General features: G+C 47.8%; 2 protein-coding genes across 8 annotated transcripts in view; both read right to left on the bottom strand.

The window, feature by feature from the left end:
- Window positions 1-423: 423 nt before the first annotated feature.
- PLPP5 (phospholipid phosphatase 5) lies at window positions 424-9,204 on the bottom strand. Of its 3 annotated transcripts, XM_021535883.3 has the most exons (7): window positions 4,277-4,345; window positions 4,088-4,196; window positions 2,474-2,564; window positions 2,300-2,363; window positions 1,864-1,988; window positions 1,345-1,515; window positions 424-1,036 (listed from the first exon to the last, which is right to left on the bottom strand). In XM_021535883.3, the coding sequence occupies exons 1-7, from the start codon at window positions 4,336-4,338 to the stop codon at window positions 867-869; spliced, it is 792 nt and encodes a 263-aa protein (XP_021391558.3). In that variant the 5' UTR covers window positions 4,339-4,345; the 3' UTR covers window positions 424-866. The 3 variants fall into 3 exon arrangements, with proteins under 3 accessions (XP_021391558.3, XP_085415264.1, XP_085415263.1); XM_085559138.1 differs by lacking the exons at window positions 1,864-1,988; window positions 4,277-4,345 and adding an exon at window positions 9,065-9,204; XM_085559137.1 differs by lacking the exon at window positions 1,864-1,988.
- NSD3 (nuclear receptor binding SET domain protein 3) overlaps window positions 4,434-21,072 on the bottom strand; it is a 36,095-nt gene continuing 19,456 nt past the window's right edge. For 4 of the 5 annotated variants that reach the window (XM_021535879.4, XM_085559123.1, XM_085559121.1 and 1 more), the window contains 13 exons: window positions 20,678-20,804; window positions 20,087-20,284; window positions 19,305-19,475; window positions 16,667-16,816; window positions 14,299-14,455; window positions 13,539-13,741; window positions 12,967-13,079; window positions 12,292-12,561; window positions 11,484-11,600; window positions 11,244-11,385; window positions 10,874-10,980; window positions 10,346-10,550; window positions 4,434-9,858 (listed from right to left, as the gene is read on the bottom strand). In XM_021535879.4, coding sequence (XP_021391554.1) covers window positions 9,617-9,858; window positions 10,346-10,550; window positions 10,874-10,980; window positions 11,244-11,385; window positions 11,484-11,600; window positions 12,292-12,561; window positions 12,967-13,079; window positions 13,539-13,741; window positions 14,299-14,455; window positions 16,667-16,816; window positions 19,305-19,475; window positions 20,087-20,284; window positions 20,678-20,804 — 2,202 coding nt within the window. In that variant the 3' untranslated portion in view covers window positions 4,434-9,616. The remainder of the gene's footprint in view (window positions 9,859-10,345; window positions 10,551-10,873; window positions 10,981-11,243; window positions 11,386-11,483; window positions 11,601-12,291; window positions 12,562-12,966; window positions 13,080-13,538; window positions 13,742-14,298; window positions 14,456-16,666; window positions 16,817-19,304; window positions 19,476-20,086; window positions 20,285-20,677; window positions 20,805-21,072) is intronic. The other variant, XM_077789260.2, reaches the window with a different exon arrangement.

Genomic DNA, 21,072 nt, shown 5'->3' with positions numbered 1-21,072 from the left:
CCTGTAACTATTGAAGCTGCAGAGTTATAGAGGGTCTGAGCTGCAGCTGATGGGGTGGTGTTTCATTACTGACTCACCTGCCTTGCTCTGCTGCAGCCTCACCTGTGCTGTTTGCATGGACACACACTTGAAACCTGTCTTTGAAGGGACCAGTGACAAACAACTGCTCTTAGAGCTCCTGCCAGGCAGCAGGCCCTGGATCTCAGCAGCACTGTGCCCTTCCTTGTCTGAGACAGACCATGGGCAGGGAAATGAGCATCTGTGTAGGATGCTCCCAGACAACATTTCATTTCTTCTGTCATCTCTCCTTGAAACTACTAGAGCTGCAAGGAAAAGCACGCACCAGAAAGCCATACAGACACTAGAGGAAATGGCTTATAAAGCAACAACCCAAACCTCGAAATAAAGTTTTAGTACCACAGCTCATTACAAAAATTAAACTCCTTTATTTGGGAAATTAGAAAAGCTCAAAGTTGGCAGGTCCTGCAGTTCACTTCCCAGGAGAAGGGCTGGGACAGCTCGGCTGACTGCAGCGAGGTGGCCAATGGTGCTTCCTGGACTGGACACAGGAACTCCCGCCAGCCTGAGCACACTGGGTTGTCCCATTTTCCCAGTTTGTGTTCAGGACCTTCACATCCCAATTGTCTTTGTGCAGGCTGGCACCCGAGTGCCTCCTTAGCTTCACAGAGGGCCTGAAGAGGGGGTGGCCTACAAAATTCAACGAGATGAAGCAACACAAGGGCCAGGGCAGGAAACACACCAGCTTGGCACGGAACACCTGCCCAGGGGCTTCCCCTCACTCCTGGGCAGCCTCCCCCAAGCCTCGCCCTGCCCTGGCACCCAGAGCAGGCAGGAAGAGCCTGGCACTAGATGTTCATGTGGAAGCTGGGAGCTGGAGGCTTCTCCTCGTGCGCTGGCAGCGGTTTGGGCTTGGCCAGAGCTGGTTTGTGGCACGTGGTGTCTGTCAGGGGAGGGTAGTACTGCCTGTAGCACAGGTATGCGAGCACCAAACCCATCACTGAGCCAACCAACACATCTGTGGGCGAGACCAGAGAAAAGTTAATGGCCCTTCACCCTCCCAAGCCTCGCCATCAATTCCTCAGCTTTTCTGCTAGATCCATAACCTGACTTGGCTGTAAACTCGACCTTGGTATGGATTTCAAAACCACAGAGAAAGGCATCAGTTCCCTGCAGGTGGCAGCAAAATTGCCACTGGAGTAGTAAAGAAAAAAACCCAAGTTGCTGTTTGGGGCTCTGAACACTTCTGTGGCACCACAGCCTGGAGTGCCCTGCTCAGGGCACCTGCTGAACCCCATCCAGGTGCACCAGCAGATGCTCACCCACCTTCCCAGTGGTGCTTGTAGTCGCAGGTGCGGGACACGGCGATGAGGGTGGCCAGGAAGAGGGGGAGGAGGAAGGCACAGAAGCGCAGGGCCCGGCCCCCCCGGCCTGGAACGAAGCTGTGCAGCTTCCCTGCCAAGTAGAAGGCAGAGAAGGCAAGACCAGCGAAGGCAACTGGAAGAGAACAGAACAATATCAGTTCAGAATAGCTCCAGGCTTCGCTGCCAGACCCTTACCCTCTGCTGCTGCAGTGGAAGGGCTGCGACAGGTGTCTGCCTGTGCTTGTGAGCCAAGGGAAGTGCCAGCTGGGATCCTAGAAGCTGCTACCTGGCACACATCCCTCCTTCTGGGGCTGCAGATAGCTTTGGACTACATTTCTCACCCTGTTGCTTTGCCGAGGGAAACCCAAGTCCCTCTCAGAATGCAGCCAAAGCTACGGGGTGCAGGAAAGCAAATCCAAGCTGCCTTCCCCCCAGAGCTCGCTGGCCAGGGCTGCAGCAGGAAGCAGCTGGGCAGACTCACAGGAAGAGTGGCCGCTGGGGAAGCTCTTGCGGCCCTCGGTCACCCTGCGGGCGTCCCCTGTGCACACCAGCTCGGCGTTGGCTCGGCCGTCCGGGAAGCAGCGATGGAAGAAGTCGGGTCGTGGCCTGGGACGGGGAAGTGGAGCTCAGAGCCCTCCTGGCACTGCCAGCACCCGCGGGGCAGCACGGAGCACAGGGAGCTGCTCGTGCCAACGCGATCCTCCCCCTGGGCCTGGGCCTGGGCCTAAGGGAGCCCATCTGAGTGATGGCCTGAGACAGCAGCTCCCCAGTGTTTGTTCTACTTCTGAATTATCTTTGCAGCTAGAAAAAACCACATTCTTTCCAGGCTGAGCATGTCCAAGCTGAGCTCCTGGCCCTGATGTGGCATTGCAGACCCGCCTGCCCCGCGGCGCAGCTGGGAACCAGCCAGTCCTCACCTCCCCACCGCGAGCTTCAGGGCGTTTGTGAAAACCCCGTTCAGGGCAAGAGCAAGGCTGGCAGCTGAGAGAGAGCAAAAGGGTCACATCAGCATCATCCCCACCTGAGAGTGCAGCACGTTCAGGCATGAGCAGGGCTCAAGCTGCCTTTCCCTGCAACAAGGAGGAGCTCACCAAGGCAGGCTTCCCTCGTGTCCTCATGGTCAGCACCCATGCACAGCCTCGCCAGGATGATGAGCAACAAGGGAGACAGAAATGCGATGAACTGCACAACACAGGGAGAATTTTAGGTGCCAGTAAAGCAGGTTTAAGTTTTCACCAGAACACAAGAGCAGTTACTCAAGAAGACCCTGAGTGCACTTCCTTTCCCCAGAAGGGAACCTGTACAGCAGTCTGTCCTCTGCAGTCGCTGCAGTTCCATCAGAACACAATCCCCCACCAGCTGGATTTGCAGCAAGCCCTGATCAGCCCAGCATCTCCTTTGGTTCTCAGACAGCTCTTCTAGCAGAGTGCTGCTGCTCTGGCTGCTCGCTGGGGGTGTCCCCAGGCACAGCACCTCAGCTCTCCCCTCCCTGCAGGCCCAGCATTAGCGCTCCGTCAGCAGCTCTGTCAGCAAAACCACAGCAGCTGCTGATTCAGAGCAGTTATCACCATCCCCATCTCAGCCCTGGGGGACTGCACTCCAGACATCCTCACCACTGCCAGGCTCCCATGGAGTCTGCTCCCACCTGAGCTCTGGCACGTCCTGCTTTACACTGCCTGCTCCAAATGCCATCCCGAGGTTTTGTCCTTAATGTTTAGTGGCCATCTCTTCAGGAAATCCCACCTGCCACTTGCCAACTCAAGAGCCACAGCCCTTCACCTCACCCCTGTGAGAGAGGGAGCCAATCCCTCTGACACAGTGCTCTCTCCTGAAACTCCAACACAGAGTTAGTCAAACTCTTCTAACCAAGGCAAGAGCTGCTGGGAAAACATTTGACAATAAAATGATAACAAATCCCTGCTAAAAATAGCTGCTTGAAAGGAAAACACTCCCTGATAGCGAGAGCTGTGCTATCCTTCATGTGCCCAGTAAGTTAGACGTGGAATGGATTTTGGACAACAGTGCAAAGTCCTAATCTGTTTATGAGCTTCAAATCCCAAAGGCAACCCAGGATGGTAAAGCCTCAAAATATGACAAAGATCACTGTATGTTTGGCCTAGCTGGTACTAATTTCACAGGATGGGTAGAAAGGGATCACTGGGGACCACCAGATTGAACCCCTGCTCAGGGTCCTCAGAGCACATCACCCAGGACTGTGACCAGATGGATTATGAGTATCTCCAGGTGAGGAGACTCCCACGGTCTGGACAGCCTGTGTCACTGCTCAGTCGCCCACACGGGAAAGCTCTTCCTCCTGTTCAGGTGGAAATGTCCATGGTCCAGCTGGAGCCTCTCGCCCCATTGAGCAGAGTCCGGCTCCGTCCTCACAGCCCCTCCCTGCAGCTATTTATCCACATGGATACGGTATCCTGCACTTTCTGCAATGTGCACTAGGAGCTGCAGGTATTGCAGTAACAGTCTGTAGCCAGCAGCTTTGTTTTAAAAGAAGAACTGGTAATTCGAGAATAAAGCAAAGTAAATGCAGGAAACACTGGCACAGGCTGCCCAGAGAAGGTGTGGATGCTCCATCCCCGTAACTCTGGGGTTTGGTCTGGTGGAAGGGAGACATCCCCTAGTGGGAGGGACAAAAAGATCTTTTACGGTCCCTTCCGACACAAAGCACTTCAGGAACCCACTGAACTTACAAACATGAAGACTGTGGGGACGTGGTCCACTTCAACGTAGGGGCTTTTGTAGAGCCACATCTCCTCGGGCTGCAGCACGCGCTGGAAGGGCGGCAGGAACTCCATGATCCTGGAAGGAGACGAGACATGAGCGCTGGGCGGGCGGGCGGGGGTCGGCACCCACTCGAGGTGGCGGGGGTCGGCACCCACCCGAAGGTGGCGAGGAGCAGCGCCCGCAGCGCGGCCTCGGCCGCCAGCTCCGCTCGCCGCATGGCCACTGCCCGGGCGCCGCGCCGCCCCGGGGGAGGGACCGCGGCCGCAGCCCCGCTATCCCCCCGCCCACCCCGACACGGAACTGACTCATCTCACCAGTGCAACATTCAGAACGATTTATTGAAGTCAACCTCAAGCAAAAATTTCAGATCAGTGGAATGTCATTTAAAAACCTTTCCAAAGGAATCCTCACGGAAAAGCAAAAGGGAAAAAAAAAAAAAAAAAAGGGAAAACAAACAAACAAAAATCCCAAACCAAAACCCAAAAAAAACCCCACATTGGAATTCCAAAGTATTTGTAAAGTAAAAAAAAAAAAAAAAAAAAAAGGCAACATCTCAGTTAATAGAATGTACAAAAATTATATGTTCTACCATCACACACAGTCAGTAAGAAGCTAAAATATTACAGGCAAGTCTCGATACGCTCTACCTAGAGGACAGGAGCTATCTATGTACAGGGAACCAGCTTTACAGGCTTCACACTATGCAAGAGGACAGAGGCCAACACAAACCCCCCAAAATATTTGATATCTCAAAGTCTATGCGGCAACATCAAGTCATGATACAGTAATGCCCCGTGGAATTGGACACTCCTCGGTAGTGCCAGGGCTGCATCTGCGTCCAAAACCTCTTCCATACCGACTTCGGTGAATATCGACGCTTTGCTATTAAAGACTCGAGTGATTTCATTAAAATAACATTTCACAGAATCTACAAAGTTTGTTACAGATAAACAAAGTCTACAGAAATAACGACTCTACAAAGGTCCATCTTACAGAGCACGTGGGGATGGAGACGGATCCGTGGGGATCTGTGTTGTGCAACATCACTCGTGTGGAGACAAACGAGCTGGGGTCCTCACAGCACCCCGAATGCAAACCCCCAGCCCCGGCTCCGACGGGACAGGACCACCCCAGGGAGCTGGCTTGTTGGAAAAGTGACACCAAAATGAGATACAGATCCATCTGGAACAGGGAGCGCAGGGGTTCGTCCAGTCTGGTTATGACCCAAAAGCGAGAGAACTGCAAGGTGGGGGGCTCCCCGGGACCCCACAGCTGGAATCTCCAGAGGGACCCCAGGCAGCTGCTGGCCCCAGAGCTGGGGTGGCACAGCGAGGGCACAGCCCTGGGGCACAGAGAGTGGTAAATGGCTTTGGCAAATTCACACAAATTTTCCCTTTTTTATTCACATTAATGACAGAAATCCCCTACACAAAGCACAGTTCCAGCTCCCTACCTCCCGCTCTGGAGCAGCGAGACCCCTCGCAGGGGAACACAGACCTGAGCTGCTCATTCGGAAACACAGTATCACAGGGAACAACTTTTCTTCCTGTTTTGCCTTTTCCTCTCAGAACAACACTGGGAATACATCCAACGTGTAGGAGTGTATTGTAAGTGCAAATGTTTCTTGCTACACAAAGAGAAATGGTGGGGAAAGCTGACGGGAATGGGAAGCAAAGGGACAGCACTGCCCCAAGGTCGCCGTCTCCCACGCAACACCTGGCGAGCAAGCACACACCTCCGAGACAGCTGCTCCCAAACCCTCCCGTCTGCCATGGATCCACTGCGGAGAGGGAGCAGGAAGGAGCTTGGGGGAAGTCAAGGACATTTTCAATGCAGTATACAAAAAATCATGTATAAATAAAAAAGCTGTAAAAGGAACCGCAGAGCTTCAAGTACATTAAACCCTGAATTCAATGAGGCAGAGGTTTCCATGTTAAAGTGACTTCTCCGTACCAGCGTCGGACACCCCCATCCCACCCTCCCCCCTCCCCGCCCACATAATTCTGTAAAGTTTCAATATATACAGATTTTATGCCCATTGATAATTATGTCTAGTAATTGTGTCTTTCCCATTCTATCCTGAAATTAAGGTAAAAGAAGGGTTTTTTTAGAAGAAAGGCCAAAAATCCACATTCCAGCCCTATTACTCCATTTGAACTGATTCTCCAAGACCATGTGGTGATCAGAGAAGGTGATTTGCCCACGAAATTTCCTTCCTGAGCTGCAAACGCCTTCAGCAGCCTAGGGACAGGACAAGTCTGTACAATGATCTGACAGCTACAATAGCTAATGCTTGCACCATGCGTTCAGGAATGGTGGAGCCGGCCTCTGCACCACTGGAATCCCAGAATCGTGGAATTCTTGCTTCTAGATTCATCTGGCCACGGGCTGCAGGATGCCTGCACTGTGCCCAGGGGCAGCTGCAGAGGAAAAGCTCCAGTAAACCACAAACCCTGTTCCCTGGGCAGGGCAGCTCCGCACTGCCCAGGTGCCAGAGCTGGAGGCAGGAGGTCACCAGAAGTGTGAGGCCACCCCAAAAATTTAACACTAAAGTAAGAGAAAAACATGCCGGTGTGTTCCCATGAAGGAACAGCAATGTGCTGGGACAGCACACTGTAATTCTCCACCAAAATCACCAGTTTTGTGGATTTCTCCTAGGTCTCAGCATGAAATGACCCAATTATCCAAGATTCCTTAATTTGGAGCCCACACAAATTAATTCAGCAGCTGCCTCCCACTCTGCAGAAGTCAATCCATCAGAAAAGCTGTGCAATCTTTTCCTTACAAAGAAGCTGCACTAAGCAGCTACATTCAGGTTACTCAATTTACAAAGACATGGTGAAAATGTACATTTTAACATCTAAGCCTGGCACCCAGAACAGCCCCTGCAGTCACCAAGATCCTCTGAACTGGCCTGCTCTCATCTAATAATGTTAAACCTTTTTGAAAGACTCACCTTCTCTTCAGCTCACAGTTTTGTTCACAAACTGAACAACCTCTCCTTTTTTCCCTTCTGAGTCCAAGCCCAGCTGTTGGCTGCTATGAATCACTTTTTGGTGGAAAAAAGAAGCATCTCTAAGAAGTCTGAACACAAAGTGAACCAAGACATCAAGTGGCACAAAAGGAGCAGCAGCCTCCATCACAGCATTTTTAAAAAGTTTTAAAACACAAATTTTAAGCCTTCTGTGCCCTCCCTGTGTCCTGTGCCCTGGCAGAGCTCTGTGGCACGGCCAAGGTGGCCACTGACAGTCTGTGGCTCCCTTCCAATGCTCCCAAGGTGTCCTGGTGCTGCCACAGCACGTCCCTCTGCTCAACAGGACACCAGGGACACAGAATGAATGCAGCAGGTCAGTGCACTCACAGCAGCACGATATCAGCAACATATCTGATATATATATATATATATATAAGATATCAGCTGATAGCTGCAATATCAGAATGCTATGACTTCAGAAAAAATCACAGAACACTATCAAGCCTAATAAAGAATATAAAGTGAACAACTCGGGCCCTACAGACGTGATAGCAACAGCTGTGTTTGGAATTTCTGAGAGGGTTAAACATCCTCAATAAGAGCTTAAAAAGAGACATTTCCCACACAAAGCATTAAGAAAAATAAAATCCTTTTTGTACCTTTTTTTTTCCTTAAAAACACCAAAATCTAGCACTGCTTTTGCTTTCCAGCAGGGTTAGTGTCAGACCCTCACAGGAGTGTGGTCCACAGCAGGAAGTGCTTTAGGGATCCCAAGAGCTGCTGCCCAGGAGTACCCCAGGCCCCTGTGGGGTCTGGCACCCCAAGGGAGGTGTGGGCAGGAGCTCTGGGCCGAGTTCACAGCACAGCAGCCGCTCAGGGACTGTAGTGTATCTACTATTCTACCATTGCACACACAAAAAACTCTCCCTGTACAACAATTTGAGCATGAGAAGGACACCAGGCAGAGACAAGACATGTTCTAAATTCCACAGACTTCTCTTGATCTGAGAAGTCTCCGTGTTCCCACAGGTTTGTGTAAGCAGTTTTCCAGAGACAAGGTTCTTAATTCCAAGGCTCAGTTCAGCCAGATGTCAGCAACATTTGATTATTTTCAGTACCCACGAGCAAAGGCTGGCAGGGAGTAGCTGTTATCAGTACACATGTCAGAAGTACTCGCTATCCAGGGTTGGGGGGAGACAGTGCTTGGTGAGATTGTGGGCTGGGGGAAGAGTCACCAAAAGTAGCTCCAGCCTAGGGACACCAGTGCCCCGTGGCTCCTTGCACAAAAAAAATGGAGGAATATAGGTTTTCTTAAAAAAATCTGGAACAAGAGCCAGCATAAGCCACTTTGAAAGCCTCACTGAAGGAGTCCGTCTCTCTGATTAACAGAGGAAATCCAAGACAGAACCACCTCCTGAGGTATCAGCTGGCTGCTGGGATATGGCTCTTACCCAGACACAAAATACCCTGTTCATTGAGGAAGTGCTGAGATGTTCCTCAGCTCCATTAACAATGAAGATTAAAATTAGAAGATGTATCTTAATAAAAATATCTTAACATTCCATCGAAACCAACATGCACATGGGTCAGGTCCCCCACGTGCCCAAGGCTCCCTGAAGCCAAGAGGAGCCTGAGAAGGCAGGACTGAAGACTCACACTCAGTAACTGCCACCAAATCAGATGAGGAACCCACGGGCAGGATTGCCTTCAGCTCTGACTGAGGGCTGGGAGCCTCTCCTGCCTGGGAGGGGTTTCCAAAATAGGTGGGATAAAGAAATGACCGCTGTGCAATTAAACTCTGAATTTCTGCATGTCTGCAAACACCCAAGAGAGCTCTGGAACAAGGCACCACCATTTCTTCCCCACTGCCAGACCTTGTGTTACGAGCACTTCCCAGAAGTCACACACCTGATTTCTCACAGGAAAAGCTTCACAATAATATTCATAAGTAAACATAGAGACAACCTACCTTCTCCAATGCCTTTAACAATAAGTACTGGAACAGAGGCATTTCAGAGTCACCTGGTCTGACACCCACACCTGTCTGTTTGGCATCTCAGTTACAGAGGGGAGAGGCTTTGCTCTTTCCATAAACTAGACACAAAAGTTACGTTGGCTTCACTGTTTTGTTTTTAAAGACATGATGACTGATCAAAGCCAGATCTTCAACACCCTTTCAAAATTAAATAAATAAATATGTGGCTATGCTTTCCTTTCTACACTCAAAGAACATTATTTTAAACAGAATATTCTTTTCACTGTCAAAAGGTTTACGGTTTTCTTCAAAGGCCAAGACGCTCCTGGTTTCCAACAGTAAGAGCTGCTGTAGCACATTCAAGGGTAAAAGAAAGACCAAACAATAAAAACCAAACACCACTGCCTGGTCCTTCTCGCTCAGGTCAATGGTCCCATTCCAGCTCACACATGACGGCTCCAAGGACAAGGCCAAGTGTGGCACTGCAAACCGAGTTCATCGCCTGCTGCCCCACTTCTCCCCTCCCGTGTTTGTTTTTAACCAAATTCACTCCTTTGCCTCTTCCACAGCATTCTGTGCTTCCAATTTGCACTTGATCTTGCTCCAGTACTCGGGTGCCACAGGAGATTTGGGGTCGTGTGCGGAGCAGCAGAGGCGGCCGTCCAGCGCCGACGGCACCAGGGCTCCCTTCTCGTGATCCTTACAGAAGGAATGGGGGCAGAACTCACAGAAGGACACAGCAGGATTGCTACAGATGTCACACTGATGCCATGGACATTCCCACTTTCCTAAGGATGGGAGGAGACAAAGAACTGGAATTAGTGCACTGTGGAGACAGCACTGGCCTTTAAGTCTCACTCTGTGTTGGATTGCTCAGATGAATGCAAACAAATTTCAGAAAAATCAGCTGCTACTTCTGCCTCTCATGTACAAGAATCTGACTGAAAACAGTTATATTTTGCATTTTTTAAGCAAAAAGATGATGCTCATGTTTCAATAAAAATAAAAGGAAGTTTGATTCAAGGAGAGGAACAAGAACAACATTAAAAAGTATGATAAAGCCTCTGTCCACCGGTTCAATTTAGGAACAGTCACCTGATGTACTGCTAAAAGTGAGTGCTATTGCAAAAGCATATTTGGTGCACTTAGTGCAAATGAACATTCTATTTAATGTAAGTGAACACTGTATTTTATTTACATGAATGCTGCATTTCATCTCCAAGATGATCTTGTAGCAGGAAGGAAAAGCTGAGCAGGAGGAGACACTGTTCTTACCAAAAGGTGGTTGAGTCAGGTTAAGGCATAGGAGGTGGTATGCTTTGGGACAGTCCTTCTTATCACACATGACCAGCTCTCCCCCATCTCCACACTGGAAACAGTTATCTTCATGCATCTGCTTCTGTTCTGTTTTTATTTTCCGTTTCTTCTGCTTTAGTTTTGCATTTTTCACCTTCTCTTCATTTGCCGTTGCAAATGCTGTCTAAGAAGGAGAAAATCACAACACAGAGTCAACTTATAAACCCACAGCATTCAAGTAAATTTTGGGTTATTATTTACATGACTTCTTCTTAAATGAGATAAATTTAAAATAGTTTTTAAGCTCTAAAAGCCAGAAGTGCTCATTCAAATGTTTCTGAATTAACTTCCCACCAGACACCAACAGCATGGCAGGGCAGACTATAGAATCTTTGGAGACTTCCAAGGGTAGAAAGTATTAGGCTAAAGAGTGAAATAAATCAAAAGCCTCTTTGTCCTACAGAGTCTCTGGATTTGGGAGGAGAAGCTCCAGTTCCACCCATGTACCTTGGGACGCACTCCCAGGAAGCCGCTGCAGTTTTCTGCTCCGCAGTGACACTCGGTCCTGCCATTGCCCAGGCAATCCAGGTTGTAATTGAATGTTAATTCCATTCCTGAAATTTAAAGAAAAACAATTAACTCACATGGACACTGAGGGAAGACAGGTCTGTGACAACAGCATTTCATTAGCATCTGTTACCATGAGACCCCTGCTAAAACTGGAACCTTAAGTAACATCTCCACTCCAATGAATGACAAAGTTCCTAAACAATTCACTGGTATTAATCACTCCAAAGAAAAAAAAACACGATTCTAAGTGAGGAACTTGACCACTGCAAGACAAAAGCAAGCATGCCAAATAGTGCCATCCTTTTACCTGCAGGAATGTCACAAAGAGCAAACAGTCCAACTCTGATGTCACCATTCACTGTCCATTTCTGTGTTTCACAGTTTGGGTTACAACTATGATTCATAAAACGAGAATAGTTCCCCTTCGGGCCAGCATCTATTATTCGGTCCTTCAAGGAAAAAGACAAAGATATACTTAGTACTTACAAAGCAAAGAGGTTTCCTCCTGCTGAGTGACATTTGCTATCAAACAAGACACGATATTCACCTTGGTTACAGTTAGCATATAAAAATTGGTGACACTGTTCTCGTGAGCACGTTTGATCCGCAGCCGGCACTCCTCCTCGTCTATCAGCTCCCCAACATATTCATTCACAAATTCACCCTGAACAAAGAACAAAAAGAGAACAAAAGTAAGAAATCTGTGCATCCTAACCAGAATCATAAAGGGAAGCAGCACAGAAAAAAGCATTTCCTATAAAAAAGACTCAGATCATCAGAAAAAGTGTTACACTTTACTGGTCTGGTAGGCACAGTGTGAATACATGCATCAGGTAATTGCTGTCCTAGCAATACACTCAGGAAGAATAAAAGGCAGTCCTGTTCCTGCATTCAGTAGACAAGACAGTTGTCAGGTCTATAAAACCCTTTCAACCTTCCTGCTTTCTTTCAAGAAGGACAATGTGACAGTGTTCACTGACTCCCCAGGAAACAGAACTGTTACAGTATACTTCACTTTTATTAGGACTTTAGTAGTCAATAAGCTCAGAACATTTGCAGTCACTCAGTTTTCACGAAACACAGATTCAAAAAGTTCTGAATTTAATAAAACTAATGGCTAAATCCCATGTCTAAAAGCAGCCCTTCAGGCCTTAGTGTTTTCTAAGGAAAATCAAAAGAGCTGGGATGTGACCGACACCTCGATACAAGGCCACCAAGGCACTGGGCATTGCTCTGAGCAGCTGGACAGCCGCTGGGGGGTTAAAACACAGCTCACTCTCTGGAGGTGCAGAGCACAATGCCCTCACCCAGACCCACTCCGGTGGCTGTCACAGCCCTGCCCTGGCTCTCTGCACCTTTTTGATGCTCCTCTTGGTGCGGAGGCCCCAGCCGCGGCGCTCGGTTTTGATGATCTCGGCGTCGGGGTAGAGCCTCTTGGTGAAGCACTGGTTCTGGCAGCGCTCCCCGGCTGGGCACACCTGCGGGTGGCACTCGTACTGCAGCATCCTGTTGAGGCACTCCGACTCCAGCCCGCAGGGGTTCTCGTCCGAAGGCTTGCAGTTACAGCGCGGGATCTCCGACAGGTCGGCCACCTGGATCTGCACCTTCCCGATCACCTTGTTGGACTGGGGAACAAAGGGCAGAGCAGCGGATGAAGGCGATGCACTGGGAACAGAGTCAACAGCTGACATGAAAAGGCCAAGTTGTTTTATTCTGTGTCCTACGGTACTGTTAACCACAACACGAGATTAGTGAAAAGAACAGCAAAATTATTTACGTGGATTTCTTTAGGTTTCCACTGCTGAACACCTTGGTATAAGTACACAACTTAGAATCACGGAACAGTGTGAGTTGGAAGGACCATGGGCAGGGACACTTTCATGGGACCAGGGTGCTGTGATCCCCACCCAACCCATCCTTGGACACTGCCAGGGAGTGGGCAGCCACACCTTCTCTAGGCATCCTTACTCATGCACAGGGCAACTTCCTCACGCACAGAATAAAAATAAAATAGAAAGAGGCCAACTCACTTTAATGTGTTTATAGGGCGGAGGCTTCCTTGAATTCCTTTCAATTTCCAATGCCTCTTTGCTTTCTCTTTGTGCTTTCAGTTCCTGGAAACGCTTTGCTGCTTCTTCAAGTGCTGTGCAAGGAATTCAGAATAGAAAGCAATCAGCCCCAGCTGCTGCTAATTAAATATGTACATGTACATGTATCTATTTAAATTTTTTTTAAGACTAGGAACAGAACTCTATTGACAAAAAGACAAGCTAAAAATTAGTTATTGCAATTTATCATGAATTTATCATCAGGTACTTTCAGCAGGTACCAAGATATCGAACAATGATCCCATGCAGCTGAGCCCAAGAGCCATCTTAACATTACCCCATTTGTGAAAGCACTGAACTGGCCCACAACAACACACAATGAGTAGGCACTTAAACACATTTTTATCTGCAGTCAAGAGATCAACACAATGCTTGGATTTCAGGTGAACACAGAACACTAGTCACATAATATTCCCATGCAGGTTAAGTGGTGATGGAGACACAAACACGTGGAATTTTTGTCATAAACCACTATAAACTTTGTTTGATTTTACCTTTCTTGAAGGTCTTGTTAATACTAGTTTGCCCCTCAGCAAAGCTTTTATCTCCTTCAACATAAGGGAAAACTCTGCCCTGGTGTACCCAATAGTAGTCATGTGAACCAAAGAAAAATACTGGGAAGTCCCCGATATCATGTTTGAGGCCCTGTATGTTGAGAGGCACAGACCTGGGATTGCAGATCTCTGCTGGCCACCACCTGCAGAGTAGGAGAGAAAAGAAGAATGTAAGTTTCCTGAACAGAGCTTCCCAGTTTCCTTAATGGGATTGAGAAATAAAAGCCAGTTCTCCTCTCTTAAGGAAATTAATTCCTCCTTCATGCAGCCAAGGCTCCTGCTGGCAATGCCTGGGAAGTTCCATGCAAAACACAAGCAATGTTCTTACTCCAAATTTTGGGGAAGCCTTCTAAGAATATCCGTGGCCTGAGAGTGGGATTCCAGGATCACCTGCAAACAGCTGTATTGCTGCAGCTGACTAAAGCAAACACCAGCAAGGACAGAGGGGCTCTGCCAGCCCCTGCTTTCCCACATTCTGATCATGCTCTGCAGAGCAGAGGTGTGTGCACTCCGGAGTCCATCACTGCCTGGGACAAGCAGGAGCATTGCATTTCAAGGGTGACATCCACCTCTGACCCCAAGCAGAGGAATTATTGCATTTCTAATTCTTGCTCACGATGACTGAGATGCTTTATCTTCCTGCAATTCCAGAGTACATTAAAACCTCCAAAGCATTAGAACCCCCAAAAGGTGAACTTGCCTGTAATTCCCAAGCTTGACCCAAACGATCTGCTTGTACCGCAGCTTCTTGCCAGCTTTACAGTCATTGCAATTCCAGCATCCCTCAGGCATTTCTATGCTGAGACACTCAGGGTGGAAGGAAGCTGGGCACGACTCACAGCACAACAGTTTGCCACCTTGAAACAAAGAAGCCCTGCTTGGTTTGTAGAAGTCAGGATTTGCTCCCCCCGTGCACAGCAACTGACATTCATTTAAAACCATCCACTCCAGATTCCCACTGCCCCATAGAAAAATGGCAAAAGAAAGGGATCGAGTCAAACTTAACAATGTTGGTTAAAAAGAACTGTGCAGGGCTAAATCTCAGCTGGGATCCTTAACTGCATCAGACAAAAAAACAGCTGAGGACTCAAACACGAGGTGAGCTGGCAGGAGGAGCACCATTCCCAAAGGAAGCACTACAGCTGGGAACGGTGGTACCAGCTTTTAGTGCTCTGGTGGTGGCCAAAGCAACCACAAAACTCCACATTTTTAAAGAATCCTTTTCCTTTTCAATCAACATTGCTCTGACTGAATCCCCAGCAATCATTAGCGAGCACCAACCCCACAGCCTATAGGTTGATCAATACTTTTCTGCTGCAAGGACAGGAAAAAGAGTTGTAGTAAGTGTGTTTACACCACAAGTTTATCAGGATGAGCCCAGTACATAAAGCAGAATGAGACACACATGAGTTGTCCCCATCCCAAAAAGTCCTGGTGCACAGAGAGGACCTCATCACTGGGGTTCACATGAATTTCTGAAGTTTACTAATTTGGCTAAAAGTTATTTTGGCTGGCTCACATTTTGCACGATGTGTTACATGTGGAGAGCCACAGTACATCTCTAAGCCACCCTCAGCAAAGCTGTTCATGTAAGATGACTTGATACATTACACATACTGAAATATTTTATACATGTAGGTATATAAAATATATATATATAGGTTCTTATATTTATATATATTTAAAAATCAACAAGATTTTGTCTCCCAGATGGAAAATCTGGGAGAGACTTGAGAGTATTCAAACCAATTTTCAATCACAGTATCAAAAGAAGTGTGAATAGTCACTTTAAACCTTTATCAGAAAATCTTGTTCACCTATAGACTTCCCAAAGTATCATTGCATTAATTGATCATTGCATGTTACAATAAGCATTCCTTAAACAATTCAGTTGCATGACCAACAGTTGCATGACCAACACTGTATTTCCTCTGCTAAATCCAGTAAAATCCAGTCACATGGATCCTCCAGAGCTCCCAAACCCATAATGAAATTTTTGAAGTATTTTTTTCAAATGTCATTTCAGAGGAAATACAGACAAATTACTGAAACATTATCCAAGATGAGAAAATGCCAAGAGATGCAAAAATCAAACAAAATCAAACATAAAACTGTCAATGCTAAGCAAGAAAAAACCCAACATTGCTCTCGGGATGCATTAGGCAGATATAGCTCAAGCTAAGCACAGGGCTCAAAATAATTCTTGTTTTCAGGAATTACAGGACTACTGCAAGCCATTGATCTCACAATGCTGACAGTGACCTAACTGGGGCTGGGAAATGGGGCACCGGCTCTGAACGCTCCCGAGGAACCAAATTTCTGTGGGGAACGAAATACTACAGCTGAGCATTGCACACAGGCAGCAGGAACTGCCCCACGGGGTCTGGAGAGCTCAGCCCCCTCGGCAGCAGGAGGTGGCCCTGTCCGGAGCTGCGGGGTCCCTGCGGGGTCCCTGAGCCCAGCTGTGGCAAGGACCCATCCCCACGGGAGGGGACAGGCGTGGGGCACTCTGGCTCAGTGGTGGAGGGGGACACGAGGCCCGGGGACTCGTGGGGACACACTCAGGCCAAACCTCCCTGCCCTCCTGCTCTGGCACCCTCCACAAGGACACGGCACCCACCCCTGTGCAGCCCCAAGTGCCCTCTTCTCCCCTCAGGACCTGCCCAAGGTTGAAGCAGCACATCCCCCTCTGCTTCCTATCAGTTTAAGAAGTGGTTTTACATCATCCAGGTAAATACTGAACTGCGACAATATCGAGATCCATCTGCCTCCTCTTCACATTGCTGTGCAAACAGCTCCCTGAACCTGGAACAGCCCAGGCCAGATAGAGAGTGACCAAATCTCTTCCAAGGAGAATTTAGTGACAGCAATTATTTTAAGCCCTTTTATAATTAAAAAAAAAAAAATTAAAAATTGCCAACAACATGAACACAGGCTCACAAAAACCATGAGTGAAGGTCACTGAAAGCAGTCAGTGTCGGGGACAAGCAGACATTTCTCCATTGATTTAGAGAGAAAAAATAGAAAAAGCGAAAGTAAATTAAAGAGAAAGAAACTATTTTGGTTACCTTTCTCACATTTCTTTTTGGAAGCTGACGAAGGAGGAGGAATCATAGGTAATTTCATCAACTCAGCACGATTTGACTCATTCAGTAGGTAGTGGGACTTATAGGCATAGGAACTGAACAGGGGGTCTGAATGGTCCTGCACTACCAGCCCTATACGAAACAAACAGAAAGAGATGAGTTGCAATGAAACTACCCATGATTCCATGAAGGAAAAACCAAATAAATCCAATGAACACCTCTAATGCGTTATGTGGGAATGAAAAAAGGATAAAAATGAAGAAAAAAGAAAGTCTGACAAAGATTCTGTGCTAACAAAGAGGTTGTGCTGGAGAGACTCAAACTTAACTGGAAAATCTTGCAATGAAATAAGCTGCTTCTAAGTGGAATTTCAATTGGTTTTTTACCCTTCATTTGTGCATTTACAGACAAGCACAAGAAAAGCAACAAAGTTTGAATCCATGGGATCCTCTCTCCTTCCCACAGGGCAAAAGGAAGCTTCTCTGCAGACCTGGGGTGATGGTCACTGCAGCTGGGCCCTGCTCTGAGCTGGGGCTACAGATGGAACAGACGTTGGGAATGAGAACTCACCGTTCCCTCCCTACAAGTCTCACCCTGAGATCTTGCCTATGGAAGTGTTTTGCCTCTGTAAGTGTGCTGGAAAGCGAGGAGGTCAGTGTCCTGTAAGGCACCACAGGGGAAGCACAGATGGAAGTTCTGCCCTAGGCTGTGGAGGTGAAGCTCCCCCACCCAGCCCTCCCAGGGCTGCTCCAGAACAGTCCAACTCAGTTCCCTACAGAACTCCATTCCAGGCCTTTGCCATTCTCTGTCCTGCACCAAGAAGAGCTTTTCCTTGTTACCCCAAAGAGCCTGGCAGCCCTGCTGAGAATCCAGAGCTGAGGAGCAGAAGAGCTTGGCCAGTAACTCATGGCAAGAGCAGAGCAACTGAGCCCCAAAGAAACAGTAAAGATCAGCTACCAAGAGAGCCCCCAGTTCTTCCCCTGAGGGACACACAGCTGAGGGCAGGAGAGAAGCTCTTGGATGGTGCTAAAGCACTGCTGTAAGAAGACTGGGGTCAGCCCACCTGGACACGCATCGTTGGGAGGATTCCTGGAACAAGGGAACCTGCACATGCAATGAGGTGAACTGTACCATGCTGACTGGAGGGTTATTGCACAGTGGTGAATAAGAGGTCTCTAAATATCTTGTATTTCAAGTACCTCACTGTAAGCAAGTTTGTATATCTTACAGATTGTCTCTCATCTACATTTCTCACTTCATTAACTGCATCTGAACACAGTGTCTGCTTCTGATAGCAACTACCACTAATTAAATCACCATTCTCACAGAGATGTCCAAGGATTTCTGAAGCATTCAGTTCCCCATTTCTTTCTGAGCAGGTGGCTCAGTCCTCCTGCCCCAGGTACTGTCCTCAGCTCTCTGGCTCCTGATTCCAGCCAGGCCTGGTGGACACAAGCCCCACAAGAATGCTCTAGAGGAACGAGTACAGAGCTGCTCTAAGACACGGAGGATTCAGGCAGTGGCAATGGTTTGTAACTGTTCAAGTTCTCCTAATTAAGATCTGGGGAATACACAGGACAGGGAATTCCATCTGCCAGGGCACAAGAGGTTATTTAGATTGCCAGGAGAAAATACAGACTTGTGCAGTTTCATCTCTGATGGAGCCAGATTCACATATAAAGAGAATTACTAAACAAATGTAAAGTGGAAGAAAAAAAATAGCATGAAAAATTCCTTTTTAATTTCTTGTCATTCTGAGATGTGTAATTATTCCTCTGCTCTTGCAAAGTCAAGCCAAACTAAACTTCTACCTGAATGAACATAAATGAAAACAAGTAACTTCAGGATCCAGCTCACTTTCATTTCCCTATTAGTGACTCTCAAAACTGCTGCAGAGAACATATCCAATATAAACTGCTGGCATTCTGTAGAAGGTACACATTAATATTATTCCAACAGAATAATGGCACCTTTGAATCTTGAGAGCAAAGCAATTGCTGCACCAACATTTTTTTAAGCTGCTCTCTGGCAGAACCCTGGTGAATGAAGAACCATAAAAGTAACAAGTGGGGAAAAAGTTAAAAATAAAAAGAAAAAAAAGGAACTTTGACACATGGAAAAGTTCAGCATGAAACCTGCTCATACAGTACTGCTAAATGTTTTCTTTCAAAGTTCTCAAATGTGATGACAGTTACAAATTGAGTTATTCTAGTTCATAAGTAAATCCCACTTTTTAGCACTAAAACTTAAGACAGTTTTAAGTTTGTAGCAGTGAAAGAATCCCCTTCTGCTTAATACAGTGATTAACAACACAGCAGCCATTCTCAGCATGAAAAGGCTGGACTGGGGGGAATTGGGATCTGCTTTTCCTACTGGCAGAACAAGTGGGCCTGAGTGCCTAGTGCTGCTTCTGGCTATCAAATGTTATGGACCAACACAGCAAGTGGAATCTCATGAGAACTGCTGATCAAAATAAAATAAAATTAAATTACATAAAAAATCCCAGGCAGCATTTAACCCCAGCAAGCCCTAGAGGAGTTACTCATGAAACACTATTTTTATCACTAAACTGCACAAATGACAACGGAACTATAAAACAGGGAAAAACCAAGTGTCTCACCTCTTGCACAAACGAAACAAAAGCCTACATTTACAGCTGATGAGGAGTGAGTCCTTTTGGAATGGTTACTACAGATGAGGATGTGGGATGACACAAACAAGCTTCCTGCAGCGATGCAGCCGTCTCCAGAGTGATAGGCCACGGGGCACCGCAGACATCTCGCCATGCGACCTGCTCAGGAAACACAGCAGAGGCACCGTCACCCGGGGCTAGCACCACTGCGGTGGGAAACACCACTGAGGACAACCAGTGCTCAGGTCAGCACAGGGCACAGCTCCCCACAGGCAAAGGCAAGGCTGCCTCTATTGCAATGGCAGTACTGGGTACAAAAAAAGGAAAGAGCTACATCTCTTTTCTAAAGGAAGTTTTACAGACATTACCCCTTAACTTTCACTTTAAAATTGTTAAGCAAAACTTCCATCAGTCTAGGGGCAATTTGTTTGCTTTAAACATTTTGGTTCATTTATAAAAGGATGTTATTTCTTGAAAAATAATTGTTCACAAGGCCACTACAAACAGTCTTTAAAAACCAATATTCCTTGGTCTCGTGCTGTGAACCCTTGGCTTCCATTAGACCCAGCACCAAGAGCTGACCAAGTGTGTGGATCCAGGTATACCCCAGTGTCACGCTGCCAGCTCTTCACCCCCATGAGCTATTTCAGCTGACGACCTCAGCGAGGAGGAAACCCTCGTTCCTCGCTGTCTTACACACTGGAACTGGATGAAGCGTCCCTGTCATGATGCAGCTGAGCCTCCTCCCTGCTCGGAGCTGCTGCCCTCACCTTTGCTGGCTTTGTGCATGTCCTTGTCCATGGAGCAGGCGGTGCAGCAGTGCTGCGGGCAGCGGAAGCCCCGGGACTCGAACAGGGCCGTGGCAAACTTGCGCACGCAGGCCTCATGGTAGAACTTCCCGCAGGTGCTGACAGAGCAGCGCTTCACGTCCTTGCCGGGCAGCTTGCAGGAAAAGCACGTGTGCTCTCCTTGGAAGAGAAGGAATAAGGAATGCCGACTGTAAAAGCCAACTCTGATGTATAGATATTGTCCAAACAAATTCTGAAGCCAACAGACTGTGAGCAATACAGGATCCTTCCCATCCAACAGTGGTTACTGTGATCTACAATAACATTGGAGTAGCCGCTCACATAAAAATCTCTTATTCCAAGTAAAACCCTAAGCAGTTCATTATTTTTCTTAAAAGGCACTTGCTAAATGGAAAATGAGCATCTGGTCTCAGAAGTTAAAAAAGCAGCAGAATAACCCAAACTTGCTCACAAACCCTTGAAAGCACCATCTTGGCTTGCCCTGACCAGAATGTGACGCCTGAGCAAAGGGGAAAATCCCTCCCAGTTTTCCAGGCACAGGAACACACTCACCGTTCTTACACTCGGTGCAGATGAACTTTTCCTCAGGCACGGCCTTCAGGCCAAGACACTCCAGGTGGAACATGCTGCAGCACTCGCCCTCGCAGGCCAGCAGCGACTCGCCGGAGCTCTCACAGATCTGCAAGGGGCAGAGGGCTCAGCAGGGACAGGGCACCCTGACATGCCAGGGACTGCCAGATGCTAACTATAGGAACTGCCTGGAATTGCTTCAGAATTAGGGTAAGGCAGGAGAACTGAACCTGGCAAGTCTCAGGCTGAGGACAATCCCAGCACTCCCCTGCACTTTGCTCTGGGGTAACAGTGCGAGCCAGGACAGACAGAGGCACCACAGCATCCACCTGCACTCCTCCATGTCTCAGGGAACAAGCTGCTCTTGCTCTTCAGGT

The sequence above is a fragment of the Lonchura striata genome, chromosome 22 (assembly GCF_050655825.1).
Source record: "Lonchura striata isolate lonStrDom1 chromosome 22, ASM5065582v1, whole genome shotgun sequence".
Taxonomy (NCBI): Eukaryota; Metazoa; Chordata; class Aves; order Passeriformes; family Estrildidae; genus Lonchura; species Lonchura striata.
The sequence above is the reverse complement of the archived record's forward strand: the minus strand, read 5'-3'. Positions and strand labels throughout refer to the sequence as shown.

What these genes read in the sequence shown, in the direction of transcription:
- PLPP5 (XM_085559137.1), bottom strand. Translation starts at nt 4,338, where the DNA reads ATGCGGCGAGCGGAGCTGGCGGCCGAGGCCGCGCTGCGGGCGCTGCTC. An exon ending in CTGCTCCTCGCCACCTTCGG is followed by an intron (nt 4,197 to 4,276) that starts GTGGGTGCCGAC and finishes GTCTCCTTCCAG; the next exon opens with GATCATGGAGTTCCTGCCGC. An exon ending in CTGAAGCTCGCGGTGGGGAG is followed by an intron (nt 1,516 to 2,299) that starts GTGAGGACTGGC and finishes GTTCTCTTCCAG; the next exon opens with TTGCCTTCGCTGGTCTTGCC.